We start from the raw sequence: 14,637 nt of genomic DNA, 5'->3' as shown, positions 1-14,637 counted from the left end.
AACTCCTGCAGTGCACACGTAGTAGCTCGTTCTGTATATTAGCCAGCAAGGGGATGGCCTAAGTATCTCTGCAGATACTATCCATTAATCATAACTTCTGCCTGTATGCAGACCCGACCACCTGCTGGTACAGAATCATTTCAGCCATAACTTTGTCCTTTGGCAAGAGCTTGGGTCAAAGAATTGATATTTCTATTGAGTAAAGCGCCGAATTCCCTGTAATACACAGGCACGGATCACCATATGGAGCATGCTCTGGAAGTCCATAGACGTGCTCTGAACTGGTTGCCCTCCTTTATCTTGTGGGACTGGCTAAAGTACAGCCCCATTTTCTTCCCCCTGCTCCTACTACTTTGGGCTCCAGTTACGTCCAGCGTGCTGGGTGGAAAGGCACCACGGCCTGTACGGTTTCTTCGGCTTGTCTGGAACTGCAGCTGTAGTCTGACTGTGCCGCGTCTCTCCTCTCCCCAGCAATCCGCAGAGCGCTGCGTGAGCACGCTGCTGGACCTCATCCAAACCAAGGTCAACTACGTTGTCCAAGAGGCCATTGTTGTCATCAGGGACATCTTCCGCAAGTATCCCAACAAGTATGTGCAAGTACTGCCCGTGTGATGTCGTGAAGGAAAACAACCTACGTTCTGCTTGGCGCAGCCTAGCCAGCCGCTCATATTGTCGGTATAACTAATTTTAGGGCGTGTGGTGGCCCTCCCTCTGAACAGTGGCCCCCATTCGGACTCTGGTACAAAGGGACTCTAATGTTGGATTGCTGTCTGATTTCACAATTGATGTATGGGCAGGATGACTGGCTCTGGTAGGAGGCTCATAATCACATTTCACTTTAAGAGATTCCAGGCAGAGGTATTGAATGAAATGCTTACGGGCTTTCCTACCGCTTAGCATTCTCACAGGGTGGGCCAGTACCCCCTTTTAGCCCTTTTGTGCAAGGGGCTCTTGTCCATTCAGCTAGGGCATGATGCATCGGTATCGTTCAACTGAGTCTCCAGGATCAGTTGGTACTAATGATTAACCTCCTCAGGTTTCTATGCCAGATCCAACTGTCAGTACTAGGGTAGATGCCCTCCACACCATCAGGATAATCAGAAGAGCGTGGGAAAGCACTTACCGAATATTAAGCCTAGGATCCCATGCCAATGGCCATGTCCCAACTAAGCCATTAGGAGCTGGGGGTGCGTAATACACAGATTAGAATTTCCAGCCAAGAAGGGCTGCCAGTGAAAATGCAGGATCTGATACAGACTCGAGGGAAGTGATTCAGCTGATTTGAGCTGTTGAATCAAAGATCCTTTTTTAGAGAGAGAGAGTGAGAGAGAGAAATGATGGCAACTCTGTGCCTGGAGTTTCTCTCTTGCACAGACTTGCTACAAAGAGGGGAAAAAATTACAAAGCTCTTGAGGAGCCCTTGAAATCTACCTCCTTTGACACACACTCCTTTGGAAGGGGAGTGTGTAGGAATAATATCTTGAGGTAATTAATATCCTTGTTATGTGTTTCTTGTGGCTCATAAAAGTGTAAATCATTTTGGCTTAGGTCTCAGGGTGTTTTGGCGCGAACAGCCCAGTGAGAGTTGGATGCAGTTACACAACGCTTTGATTTGACCTTGCTAATGGCTGTGCTCTGGTAAATCAGGTATGAGAGCATCATTGCCACATTATGCGAGAACCTCGACTCCCTGGATGAGCCAGATGCCAGAGCTGCCATGATCTGGATAGTGGGTGAATATGCAGAGAGAATCGACAATGCGGATGAGCTGCTGGAGAGCTTTTTGGAGGGCTTCCATGACGAAAGCACCCAGGTAAATCTGTGCTCACCACCCCTTCTCTCAGGTTCTCATGCAGTGTGTACAAGTGGCTGACGGTTGGGTTGGTCGAGCTGGTTGGAAAATGTTTTTCCCCCACAGAAAACTGATTTGGTTTTTGAGTTTTAGCCAAAAAAAACCCTTTGATTTGGGAAAGCTGATGCTGTGCCTCATGGGAAGTGTCGTTTGGGTGTCCCATGCTCCCATTCTCATCCGTAGGTGAGTCTATCTGGTCTGCCTACATCTACCATAATGCGCCCGTGTCCCCTCCTCTTTAGGAGGGTGTTGGATGCACAATGGGAGATCTAGCCTGGCCGCTGAGGGCAGCCCATAGAGAAGAATGGGGACATTAGGCAACCGAGTTACAACTCCCATGAGGCGCTACAGCAGCATCTCCAAATCAACCGATTTCACTTTTTTGATGTTGGTTTTGTGACAAAAATCAAACCTTTATGTGGAAAGCAGACCCTTTCTGAAGGGACACTGTTAGCCAAAAACCCAATTTTCTGTCCTTCAATTTTGGTGGAAAATTTTCAACCAGCCCTATATGTTACGTTTAAACAGCCTGGGGTACCTTAAGTCTGAGGCTGGAATAATGACCTTCTTGGCTGTCTGGAGGATGATTTAAAAGGTTTGTTTTGCTGCTTCCTAGAATACTGATCAGTGCAACGGATAGGTGGGTTTTGCTCTGGGCAAAGGAGAAACCTGATGTACATTAATTAGACCGATAAGTCTTAAAATAACTGCCCCATTGGCCATGATACTGAGAGATTGTGCTGGTATAAACTATAGGGTAGTCTGCACTGGGATCACTGCTACCCTGACAGCATGTTTTGCATGGCTGGTGAAACGAATACATTGTTTGTGACATAGACTTACAAAGGACAAGCTGCTAAAACCAATTTGAGCTGCTAACCCATTGGGTAAGACACTAACATGCTTCATGGGAAGCATGTCTTTTGTTTTACAATTAGCAGCTGCTTGTTGCCGGCCATGGCATTAAAACACTATAACGAGCATCCCCAATCTTGATATGCGACAAGAGACTCCAGTAGCTCTGCACTAGCCCCCATGCTGAAGCGAGCCTCGTGTACCTGAGGCAGCGCTGATGTGGTGTAGCTCATTTAATCTCTTTGCTGTGTCCCTGCTTTATCTTAGGTGCAGCTCACCCTGCTGACTGCTATAGTGAAGTTGTTCTTAAAGAAGCCCTCAGAAACACAGGAGCTGGTTCAGCAGGTCCTGAGCCTGGCCACGCAGGTAAGCCAAGCTATTCAGTGAGCCAAGGTGTTGGTAAGCCATGCTGTCCGTGCACTGCGGTTGCAGGCAGTTTGGCAATGCCAGGGCAGTCTTTGCCACCAAGAGGCAAGATTCAAGGATGTCTTCATGCACACCTAATTTCTCCCCATTCAGGGAAGAGGGCTTTGATCTACAATATACCAGTTTGCAAAGCACTCTGCGTCAGTTCTTTTGCGCTCATTCAGCTGCTACCCAATTCTTTCTCAGCCCTCATTTCTGCCTTGGTGTTTTCTCTTCACTAGGAAGTAAGACACAGGATGGGAGAGTTCTGTAAGAATCCAAAGAATTTCCTCCTCCAGGAAAATGGCTTGTGACTAAAATCATGCACTGGGTGGAAGAGCAGGGAGAGATAGGACTGGTGGCAAACCCTTCCTAACTAATGGATGCTGCAGCAGAAACTAAGCAAAGTTCTGAACCCACAAGCATGAGGATTTCTTTTAGTCCCAGGCTGCCCACAGATGTGCTAATTGTGGTGGAGGTTTTAATGATGGGCTAATATCCCAGATCCCAAAACCTACTCTGCTGAGTCACACAACACTTAAAGGCACCCTAGGATCATAATAGGCTACTTTATTTTTCACAAACCTTGATTCAGTCTGGTTTATTGTATTTTCAGATGAATAACAAGGCATTGCTAGCAATAGGCCCTTTAGTGTGGTGGTGTTCTGAGCTCTGATTCATAGGTAGAGATCCCTGTTTTTCACTTTAGCGTGAAAGAATGGGCACGTTTCTCTTCTCGGGTTAGAAGATATTGTTGGTCTTTGCATGTCTCTCATGGGCAGGGTAGGAAAGAGGAGGGGAAAATCTGAGTCCCCCCGCAGTTCTGGTTCAAGTCCCATGGTTCTGTTGGCTATGGGAAAGCTGCTACAGAAGAAGCATTCTGACTTGAGTCTGAATGTATTTAAAGGCAGTCTGGAGCAAGTGATCTTCCCCTCAACCTCCCTCCTTCATCTGCCCTCATAAAGGCCCTGTCTGACCTTGAGCAGGTGACTATATATAGGATGAATCAATATCCCTTGTTGGGATCAAGAGGGTTTTAAAAAAAGAAGTCCACCATTGAGATGAGCAGCTCACCAGGCGAGGTGCCAAAGTGAGAAGGGCATTAGTAATTGACCTCTAAAGACCTGAGATCATTTCTAGATCATTGCAAGTGAAATGAGTTTAGCCAGCTCAATCTCATTACAAATGGACACTTGTCCATTGCATGCTGGAGAAAGTCCTGAGCCGGGGTGAGGGATGGAGGGGGATTATTGCAAGTCAGAGGTCTGGGATCACAGAACTTGAAAAGGAGGAGGCTGATTGGGTGGGTGAATAAGGACACACAGAGTGTTAGACATATTGCCAAAGCTCTACGGTGAAAACTCACAGGCACTTATCCACGTTATGCTGCTAAACTCCAGCCTGGGTGATCAGTGGACAGCATTTGTTTGCCTTGTTTTTTTAATTCTTTAAATTCTTTCACGCTTTTATTTAAAAAAAAAAGAAAGAAAGAAAAAAAGGAATGTAGATTTCATGCTAGGGAAGAGTTATCTCCAATAAAACAAAAACGTTGACAGCTAGGGGCCTGGAAAATGGAAGAAAGCCCTCACGATCTGTTCAGTTTGTATCTTCTCATATATATTGTATTAACTAAATGGAGGAATAAATGAGACCTTTCTGGCATAAAAATACTCTAGATAAAAGTAAATGATTAAAGACAAATCAGCCCCATCCTGCAGTGTTGTGTCTTGTTCCACCAATGTCCTTGGGTAAGACGTATTTCCAGTAATCCTTGATCATTGTCTTTCATGATACGCATATCATGCATATTCTATCAGTATGTGGCTAAAGGAGTCAATCTGATCCCCTTCCCCTGTCCTTCTGTCTTCACTATGTGTCCTTCAGGACGTTTTGAAGATCACATTTGAAATTAAATTGTGATAGTTCTAAAGCATGGCGTCAACTTCTGTGCTTAGTAACCTTGAGGACTTGATCCCTTTTAAATTCCACTAGATGTAAGTTCTCCAGTTTTCCTCTCTGACCATGTAGGTTAGCTGTGTTTGGAAATGAGCGCAAGGGGTCAGACCCTGCAATTTTTATTACTAAGGATGATGTGATTGCCACAGAATAGCAATCTGTTGATAGCATCTTTAGGCTGCTTTTCCAGTGGGTAGTTTCAATGCAAGAAAGCAGGGTTACTGCAGAAGCAGGATATCGTTGCAGTGGTCAAGCCTGTTCAACCCCTTGAGTAATGCAGTGCTTTGTCTCAGGATTCGGACAATCCAGACCTGCGGGATCGCGGCTATATCTACTGGCGCCTTCTCTCCACGGATCCTGTGACTGCCAAAGAAGTGGTCTTATCGGAAAAACCTCTGATTTCCGAGGAGACTGACCTGATCGAGCCAACTCTGCTGGATGAGCTGATCTGCCACATCGGGTCACTGGCTTCTGTGTACCACAAACCACCCAATGCTTTTGTTGAGGGCAGCCATGGGATTCACCGCAAGCACTTGCCAATTCACCATGGAAGGTAAGCCGGGAGCAAGCATGGAGGGTGTCAGAGGGCTGCTGTTTTCTTTCCTCCTAATAAGCCCACTTAAAAGATGCAAGGGCCTGCTACAAAAGCTAGATTTTTTTTTTCCAGTTGCAGAGATGTCTGCACATCATTCATCGAGCCTTCTCAGAGCCTGTCCCATGATAGGATCTCACCCTCATTGTAGCCTCTGAGCTTCTAGATCAAAGGAGATGGGAAGCATCCTAGAGATGAATCTGTTCGGTATTGGGCAAGGGGAAAGAGAAGTTCACACTGTTCTTTGAGAGCACACGGGGGGGAGGGTAATCTGATATAGGAGCTGGGAAAATAGAGTGGTGCAGGTCTGGCAGGATGAGAAACACACCAGCCAAACCGCACACAGCCAGTGGGAGGTGTACGTTTCTGTGATGGTACAAAAGGTTTGGGGGGAAAGCAGGACTTAGAGGCCTTTGTTATGTGGAAAGTGTCTCCCTTCTTGCACTGCCAATTACACTATTGGCTTTTCCTGCTGTGGGGAATGCAAAGTGGGGAAGAAAAAGCCAAGATCTCTCTCTGATGCTAGGAATCTTTGAAAGCAGGGAGCATGGCAAAACCTGTTGGCCACAATCACTGAAGTTTGGCCTGGGCTAACATGAGGTCAGGTTGATGTCTGAACTATGGTGGAAAGCCTGAACTACCCTGTGACAATCAAAATGGGTTGGGTCGTTCCCTGGATATCACACCATTTCTCTACAGTTAAAGAGCAAACCAAAAAAAGCCCCTCTGGGATCTCAGCCTGAGAAATGGGCTGGTGCTCTGGAATCCAGTAGTAAGTGTTACCAATCCTCAGGGATTCTTGCTGTACTGCTGCTCACTTTGTTACCATGGCTGCTTTCTCAGGTGAGCACTCCGGCTTGCTAAATGTATTCATTCCAGTAGCAGCTCTGCTTGCAGCAGGCGGTATGAGATCAAAGCTCACCTTTCGAGGCAGTGGACCAGAAACCCTGGGAAGTGACATCTGGAGCGCTGTACTTTTTTGCCATCTTACTGACCAGTCCATATAGGCAATTGTTCCTTTGCTGTTTTCTAGCACCGTCCTTCTATACATACTGCTACTCTTAACAGCTAAAGGAGTTTCTGTAACTTGACTGACTTTGGGATGTTGAATTGCCTTTTCCCTGGTTATGAAACATCGCCTGGCAGTACTGCCCCAGGGCCTGCAGTAACAAGCCCTTAGGAGACCTGTGTTTTGATGTACAGTGTAGTACTCGTGTGCACGGAGGCAGGGAAAGTTTTATGGCTGCACTGCTCAGGCACTCTTCCTACCCACAGGCTCTCCAGAATCGTAGAGGTGTTTGTCCCATAAGCAGCTCGGATCCACAGTGTGACCAGCTCTCTTGTGCAGTGCTCTTCAAATCATTGCAGACGCCAACATCTCTTGTCTAACCAATTCAAGGAATTCATTTCTCACTGAGAGCTCTAGCTTTATCAGCTCCCAGTGCATGCTGCTTATCTGACTTGACACCGGCAGCTGCTACTCAGCCAGCCCACCCACTCTGCTCTTTCAGCGTAGCTATGTTTTATATCTCTGCATTGCTCTGGTCTTGTTTGCTACTTAATTACCTGTTGCCTGGGCCGAAAACAGCTCTGGCTTCAGCAGCAGCAGTAGGGAAAAGGGGGGATGGGGGGAATGAAAATTTTAAGATGTTTAAATTCTGATACCAGGCTCTGGCATCCTTCATAAATTAAAAGTGAGTGCTGGGGTTCCGTGGCAAACCGTGTTTCCTCTGCTTGAGGTCAGCCTAACAGAGAGTCCATTACTGTAACGATCTCGCTTACTCCCAGACGAAGGACAGATTGATCAAGCTCATGCAAAGGCCTCCTGTGCAGCAGTGCTGCTGTGAGCCAAATTGCCACCTTCAATCATGTCTTCATAATAAGCAGCCTGTCGGGGGCACTGCTGTGGGGAGAGTGAATTCATGCACACAGGGTGTCCTCTTACTGAATGCTAGAAAACTGACTCGCGTTTTCCTAATGCTGAAAACACTGGGAAGTCTGTTCGTTTGCATATGGCAAGCTAAGGTTGCCTAGTGGAAGATAGTGGCTTAGCTTTTCACCCAGTAGCTTGGGTGGGATCTTGGTTTCATTTATGCTGTGAATAATGCCTTTTGGAAGCAGAACCCCCCTTAGCAATGCTGTTTGCTACCAGCTTAAGTTAATGAGGTTTTTTCCCTCTCAACCTGCGTAGTGAAATTGAGGAGGAATGGAATGAGCTGTGCAGAGATCTGTGTTGACTGTCATGTTATGAGGGTTATCGTGACCTGATTGTCTTAATCGGTGGGCAGAAATAGCTGGCTAAGTCTTATGAGACCTGTGGGCATAATCCTATGAGAAATTAGTAATAGTTGTGGTCAGCAGCGTGAAGGGTATTGCATGTATTAGGGAGTCTATTTTCACTTAAACAAAGCACTGTGCTGGCTTTTATCTGTGTCCCAGCTCTCAGCTGATGGTCAGCACCCAGCCACATTGCAAGCAGCTCACGGCTGGTCAGCTATTTCTGGTCAGGCTCCACCAATCTGCATACGTACCAAAGTTGTTACCTGTAGGGCCTTGTGGAAGGAATACTGTGGGCCAGAGGAGCAGCTCAGAAGAAGGAGTTGTGCACAACTCAGGTGGAGCATCGCGCTCTCTCTAGCTTCCAGGGATTTGTCCACACTGTTGTTCCCATCTCCTCTCTACGCTGCTGCTGGTGGGAGACTTGGGTGGGAGGTTAGTGTCTGCAACGGTAGACAGTCACATGTGCTCCAACAAGTGCTTGCTGCTGTTCTTCTCTGGGGGTGGCAAAAGCAGAGGAGGCTAGAGAAGGGACTGGTTAGGCTAGGACACAGGACCCTGGAGCTATGCTGGTGTCCTGGGAAAGCCCAAATACATTTTCCAAAACTGCCACCTGAATTAATTACAGCCCTCTTGCTGTAGTCCCAGGACAATAAAAGAACAGCAGCATTATAGCATGCCCCGTGTCCTTCATAACCATGTCATTCTTTACTCCTTGGGGTCTCGTAGGAAAAGCCCAAGTTATGAACAAAAAGCTTTTAAGGAGAAAGTCCAGTGTGGGCAGATGTTCTGAGCAGGATATTTTTATTGTGTTTTAACATCAGCTGAAGCGATCTACATTATCTTTCTTGTAAATTTCTCATTGGGTCCTGGGGCAGCTAGAGTGAAAGACCTTTAAGGAAACTTACTTGGTAATCCCCACTAGAATAATAAGCTTCCTCCTTAGCCAAGCCTGTGCATTTTTCCCCAAGGTTGTACATTCCTTCATAGGCCCAGTACAGGCAGGATCATATTAATCTCCCAAAAAAACCCGCTCAGAATCAAAATCTTTATTATGTTTTCATTTGTGTTTCCTTCGTGGCTCCTATTTTGGAAGAGTTTGTGGCTGCTTCTCCCAATAACAGCTGTGCTGGAGCTGAGGTTTCTGTCTGATTTTTACCTCTGAAATTTCCCTCCTCTTGAGTTGTGGGACTTGTCTGACCAGTGGAAGGTTCTCAGAGCACGTACCGAAGCTCCAGTTGTGTTACCTCCAATTGGGGTCCTAACAGAATAGGTTTGTCAGCTGTCCGTATGGAACACCTCACTTAGAACTGTTTGGCTGCTGTTGATGGGTCACCTGTTTCTGCCTTGTTTGCTCCCTGGTGCTCCAAAGCCAGTAACAAAGATGACTAACCATTCTCCTTTATTCATTTCGCTTCTCTCCCCCTGCAGCACTGATGCAGGAGACAGCCCAGTGGGAACCACGACCACTACAAACTTGGAGCAGCCTCAGGTTATTCCATCGCAGGGTGACCTTCTGGGTGACCTTCTGAACCTTGACCTGGGCCCTCCAGTGAATGTACCCCAAGTATCCTCCATGCAGATGGGTGCTGTGGATCTCCTGGGAGGCGGGCTGGACAGCTTGGTAAGCACTGTCTCTACTCACTTTCAGCTGGTAAGAAATAACGAACCCCTGGAGGAACCATTCATGGTCTGTGCTGTTGGCAAGACCTTGGTTATTCACTCTCTTTGGTGCTTGCAGCCCTGAGCCCAACGGCAAATCAGAAAGGCCTGGAACACTTGGCCATTTTTACTTCCAGGCCAGTCTGCTGCCAGATTCTTCCCTTAGTAAATGGGATGTTGTCACATGCTGTAGAATCCTGCTGTATGTTGGTAGGTCTGTTTCATGCTCTGTCTGACTAGGAAGGGGGACTAAGGAGTTGCTTTTATTTTACAAGGACCAGTGCTTTGTAAAATACCTTGGCTCCTCTTCAAAAGGATCTTTGTGTTGCCCTCCAGTTTCAGTGAATCCTGTTAAAAGGTCCATCTTTATGGCCTGCTGTGTACAGCTATACCAGCCTTACATCATCCAGAGTATTCTCCAGAGATGTCTTGGTTTAGTATTGGTGACAAGTGAATTGTGGCTAGGCCAGGAGAAGCACTCCACTGCTCTGCCTAGTCCTCCCCTTCGCCAGAGCAGCTCACAAGGTGGTATTCAAATACTAAAAGGGTCAAGCTCCAGAGCAAGAATAAATACACAATGCCTCCACTCCACGGAGGGAGGCTGGGCAGAAGCTGTAATGAGAATGATTATGGAGAAAGAGCTGGGTGGGGTAGTCCTCAACCTATGACAGCCATGCAGTAACAAACAGCAACCCACTTAGCCTTTAGCGCTGTCTAATCAGCTTTCTAACATGAGACGGGTTAGAAGTGGGAAGCTTGTCATGCGCTTGAATGGACCCTGATGCAGCAAATCTTTATTTGCCAAATACTCCATTCGCTCTAGTAATCTTAGTAAAAGAGTCATTAAACACACACCTCCAGTCCTAGCGTTTCCCTGGCTAATGAACTGGAAACCCGGTGACCTTTAATAGCTGGCAGAGGTCAGATGTGTCCACCTGAACGCTTTGTCTCCAGCAGAGATTTGTGTGTCTGCACTTCACACCAGTGGAGGAGGCAGGCTAGTCCCTGGCTGGAATTCTGAGGAGCCCGTGCTGTACGACCATGGCAGTGGAGTACGGTGCACTGAGCCAAACGACAGCCACTGCCACACGTTGCAAGAATGACCAGGCGCTCCGAATCACAATTTCTTGAATTGCATCTAAACCTTCCACGGAACAGTGCCATCCGTGGCCGCTCCAAAGAGCGACCTAAATCTCTCTGTGGGTACCTCTGTATTGCAGTGTGACCTCGTGGGCAGAGTACTGGACTGGGACTCGGGAGATCTGGGTTCTATTCCTGACACTGGCCTGCTGAGTGACTTCAGGCAAGTCACTTTCCCTCTGTCTGCCTTAGTTTCCCTATCTGTAAAATGGGGATAATGATCTACGGATGGAAAGCACTGTATAAGAGCTAGAGTTCTGGTACTGTGCGTGCAGTGCACCCAGTTTTTTATTATTGTTTGAGCTCAGATACCATCGTGATGGGTGCAGTATAACGACCTAATTAGAATAGACTTTGGGAAAAGATTCCTATACGTGTTGGTGTTGGAGATGTTAATGTAGGGACCCATTTGGAAATACAAATGTTGGAGCAGGAAGCCTAGAGTCTTGTCACTTGTTTAATGTTCTGCTTCTGCTAAAGTAAATCCATGGGGCTATGCAGTGTCCTCTGACAAAATGCTGTATCTTGGCAGAGCGGTCACCCCTGCTTCAGACTTCAAGGGAAATAAAATGGTTGCCTGCATGAGTAACAGACACAGTGCTAGAGCGACCTTCCGGATGGAGCTTCCCCCATCACTTACTAGTGATGTGCCGCTGCACATGTCCCTGTTGTGTTTTCTCCCTCTCTGTGATATGTACAAGTGACTCTCATCCTTGTATATCCCGGGCTTCCCTCTCTGCCCTTCTTTCCTTAAACTAACCTGTTTCTGTCTGTGTGTTGTTCTGGATGTGAGAGACCGAGCACGTGCTGCGTGTGCGTAGGTACAGGGACGTGTGTGTGGGACGTCCGAGTTTAACAACCCAAACTGCGGTTGAATTGAGTCTCCGGGAGGGAGACACTTCCATCCCCCGCCTCATAACAAGGGATCATCACATGGCGAGGGGGCAGTGGGCAAAGTGGAGGTTCTTTTGGCCGCTCGTACTGTTTCATAATGAGTTTGGGATCCAAAATGAATCTCCTATCTCATCTTCCTCAGTTGTTACTTTTCTTCCCTCTGCCATCCATACGTCCCCCTGGAATTTTGTTTCTCTTCCTCACCCTCACATTGCAGTCTGTCTTTCTCCCTGCTTTGAGTCTCCCTCTTCATTGTTTTAGGGTTCTTCCAGGGACCTTCATTGTATTCTCCCAATTGCCAAGGACATTTGAATATGGCTTTGTGGGGTCAGTCTGTGCTGCAGGAAGGGATACTAAGGAGTGACATGAACAGCGTTTCTTTCCTCAACTCATGCTGCATCTGTGCCACTCAGTCCTTGCTGCCTAGAGAAAAAGCCACTGTGTTTGGTCCTGAGCTGTGACACACGGGCACCTCTCCTTTTGTGAGACTCCTCTCCCTAATCTATCATTAGTCTCCCCAATCCCCCTCCCCTCCTGTTTTCATCTGCTTCCTCCTCCCCTCTGTTTTTCCTTCCTCTCTCTAGAAATTGCCCTGCCCCTCACCACCAGTAAACTCCTTGGTGCAGAGAAAGGTATGGGAGTGGTGGTTATTTGAATGCAACAAACATCCAGTCTATGCCACATGTTTTTAGCATGACCCTGCAGCCCGAAGCGCAGTGTGGGGAGATAGTGGCCTGACAGAGGTTAAATGCCCCAAGGAGCTCCTTGTCTGTAAGTTAACTGCTCTGTACATATTTACAAACCCCTCTTGATCATTGCGGAGAGAAATGGCCCAACAAATATCCAAACTCGTATATGGTGAAACCCATCTCCGTGGCTGTGATTAATGAGAATGCACTGGTAATTGAATGGCTACTGGCAGAATCCTTCAGCTAAATAAGTCTTTTCTTTAGTCAAGGTGCTGGGCATTAATCTGATAGGTAAAAATGCTGCTCTCAAGCATCGCCCATTACAGAAATAGAGCCCTCAACAAATGCAGGCCTTCTATAGAGAGGGTGTCTCACTTCAGAGGGATATGCTCAGTGTGCAGAGAAACAAGACATGAAAGACCCAGCTAGACTGATGCAGAGAAGAAACAGCCTGATGAGCAAATTATCATTTTATATTTTAATTTTTTAAATTTTTTTTAAACAGATTGATTTCTCTCCCAGGCATTTGAATGGTGACAAGATTGTTTAAAACTTGATACACAGAAAATTAATACTGTGCATTTCATTGAATTCCTCCCTCAGCTTTGCTAGGCCTTGTCTCTTGTGGCATGTGAGACTTCCAGCCATTTGCTAGGTTAATTTCTTTAGCAAATAACTTCTATTTTATCTAAAGAGTGAGTTACAGTATAACAGATAAATATGTAGATATAGATCTAGTATTGCCCATACATAGAGGGGCGCCTGGCATGTTTGGGGTGCCTGGCATTATCTGCATACCCAGCTGGCTAGTTTCAGATGACTGTGTTCTTTCAAAAAAGCCAGCTTTGTTGTTGTTCTTTTTTAAATGATAGAGGCCTGCCCATTAGTCCCCAGTGGGAATGAGCCCCTTGTCAGTAATTTTGTTTTAAAGAGTTAAACCATTTTATTATTTTACACACGTGCTGTAATTACTTTCCTTAATGGTTCTAGCTTTGTCTGTATTTTGGCTCTGTTAGAGCAGGAACCTCATCTGATGGTTAAAACCCTGGACTAGGAGTCAGTCCTTGGGTGCTCGGTTCTGTTCCTGGCTCTGCAACTTACTTGCTTGGTGACCTTGAGCAAGTTATTTAAACTTACCTGTGCCTCAGTTCTACAAAATGGGGGTGATAATTGTTAATTTCCCAAGGCTGTTGTAAGACTTAGTTCATAGAATTGTAGGACTGAAAGGACCTCGAGAGGTCATCTAGTCCAGTCCCCTGCACTCAAGGCAGGACTAAGTATTATCTAGACCATCCCTGACAGGTATTTGTCTAACCCGCCCTTAGAAACCTCCGGTGATGGAGATTCCACAACCTCCCGGGGCAATTTATTCCAGTGCTTAACCACCCTGACAATTGCGAAGTTTTTCCTAATGTCCAACCTAAACCTCCCTTGCAGCAATTTAAGCCCATTGTTTCTTGTCCTATCCTCAGAGGTTAAAGAAATGGCCCTAGATGAACTGGGCACACTGCAAAAGACACGTATTTGATAGGGTTTTAGGAGAGTTAAGAGCATGTTCTTGGATCAGTGATGTGGTGGAAAGGAGCTCTGGTGGCTGGCTGAATTCCTGCCTAATGGTTTAATGCTGCTGGGGTTATGTTAAATTGAGCATTGTAGTACCTTGAGCTTTTTATGGGCGCCTCCTTTTACTATTTAAATCAAAATAAATAGCTAATAAATAGTTTTGAGATCCTCTGATGGAGGCGCTCCTAAAGGACCAAGTATTATGACAGTAAGTGCTACTGAAATCAATGGTACTTTGCGTTGTTCGTGTGACAGCTCCATTAACAGTGTGCTGCCCTGATTGTGCACTGACGTAACTGTTCACGCAGGATGAGAGCTCTGTCTTTCTGCAGGCCCCCAGATCCTGTTGTTCAGAAAAGTGCACACGGAACAAGAGTCCATTAGCTTGCGTATTGAAACTGCCCATGTGTGAACCAAAGAAAAGAGGTTGCAAATTGAAGTGTGTCTAACAGCTTCAAGGAGGTCTATCGATGTGGTGCGCACACAAATCCCTTTGCAGCTAGAACCATGCCTTAAGTAAAATTAGCCCAAATCAATCCTCAGACTGGCAACAGCTTGCTTCTTGGCTGTTTAGCCAACCAAATCAATTGATGCTATTCAGAAAATGCTTTGTTTTCCTTGCTGTTAGGTAGAATCATAGAATATCAGGATTGGAAGGGACCTTAGGAGGTCATCTAGTCCAACCCCCTGCTCAAAGCAGGACCAATCCCCAACTAAATCATCCCAACCAGGGCTTTGTCAAGCCTGACCTT

General features: G+C 46.5%; 1 protein-coding gene across 4 annotated transcripts in view; it reads left to right on the top strand.

Annotated features, from left to right (window-relative positions):
* Positions 1-14,637, top strand: part of AP2B1 (adaptor related protein complex 2 subunit beta 1) — a 97,820-nt gene that overhangs the window by 39,235 nt on the left and 43,948 nt on the right. For all 4 annotated transcript variants that reach the window (XM_084651018.1, XM_084651016.1, XM_084651019.1 and 1 more), the window contains 5 exons: positions 472-587; positions 1,648-1,813; positions 2,975-3,073; positions 5,362-5,621; positions 9,369-9,561. In XM_084651018.1, the coding sequence (XP_084507144.1) occupies positions 472-587; positions 1,648-1,813; positions 2,975-3,073; positions 5,362-5,621; positions 9,369-9,561 (834 nt within the window). The remainder of the gene's footprint in view (positions 1-471; positions 588-1,647; positions 1,814-2,974; positions 3,074-5,361; positions 5,622-9,368; positions 9,562-14,637) is intronic.

Source organism: Lepidochelys olivacea (assembly GCF_965140295.1).
Source record: "Lepidochelys olivacea isolate rLepOli2 genome assembly, chromosome: 17".
Taxonomy (NCBI): Eukaryota; Metazoa; Chordata; order Testudines; family Cheloniidae; genus Lepidochelys; species Lepidochelys olivacea.
This window is presented reverse-complemented; position numbering and strand designations above follow the sequence as displayed.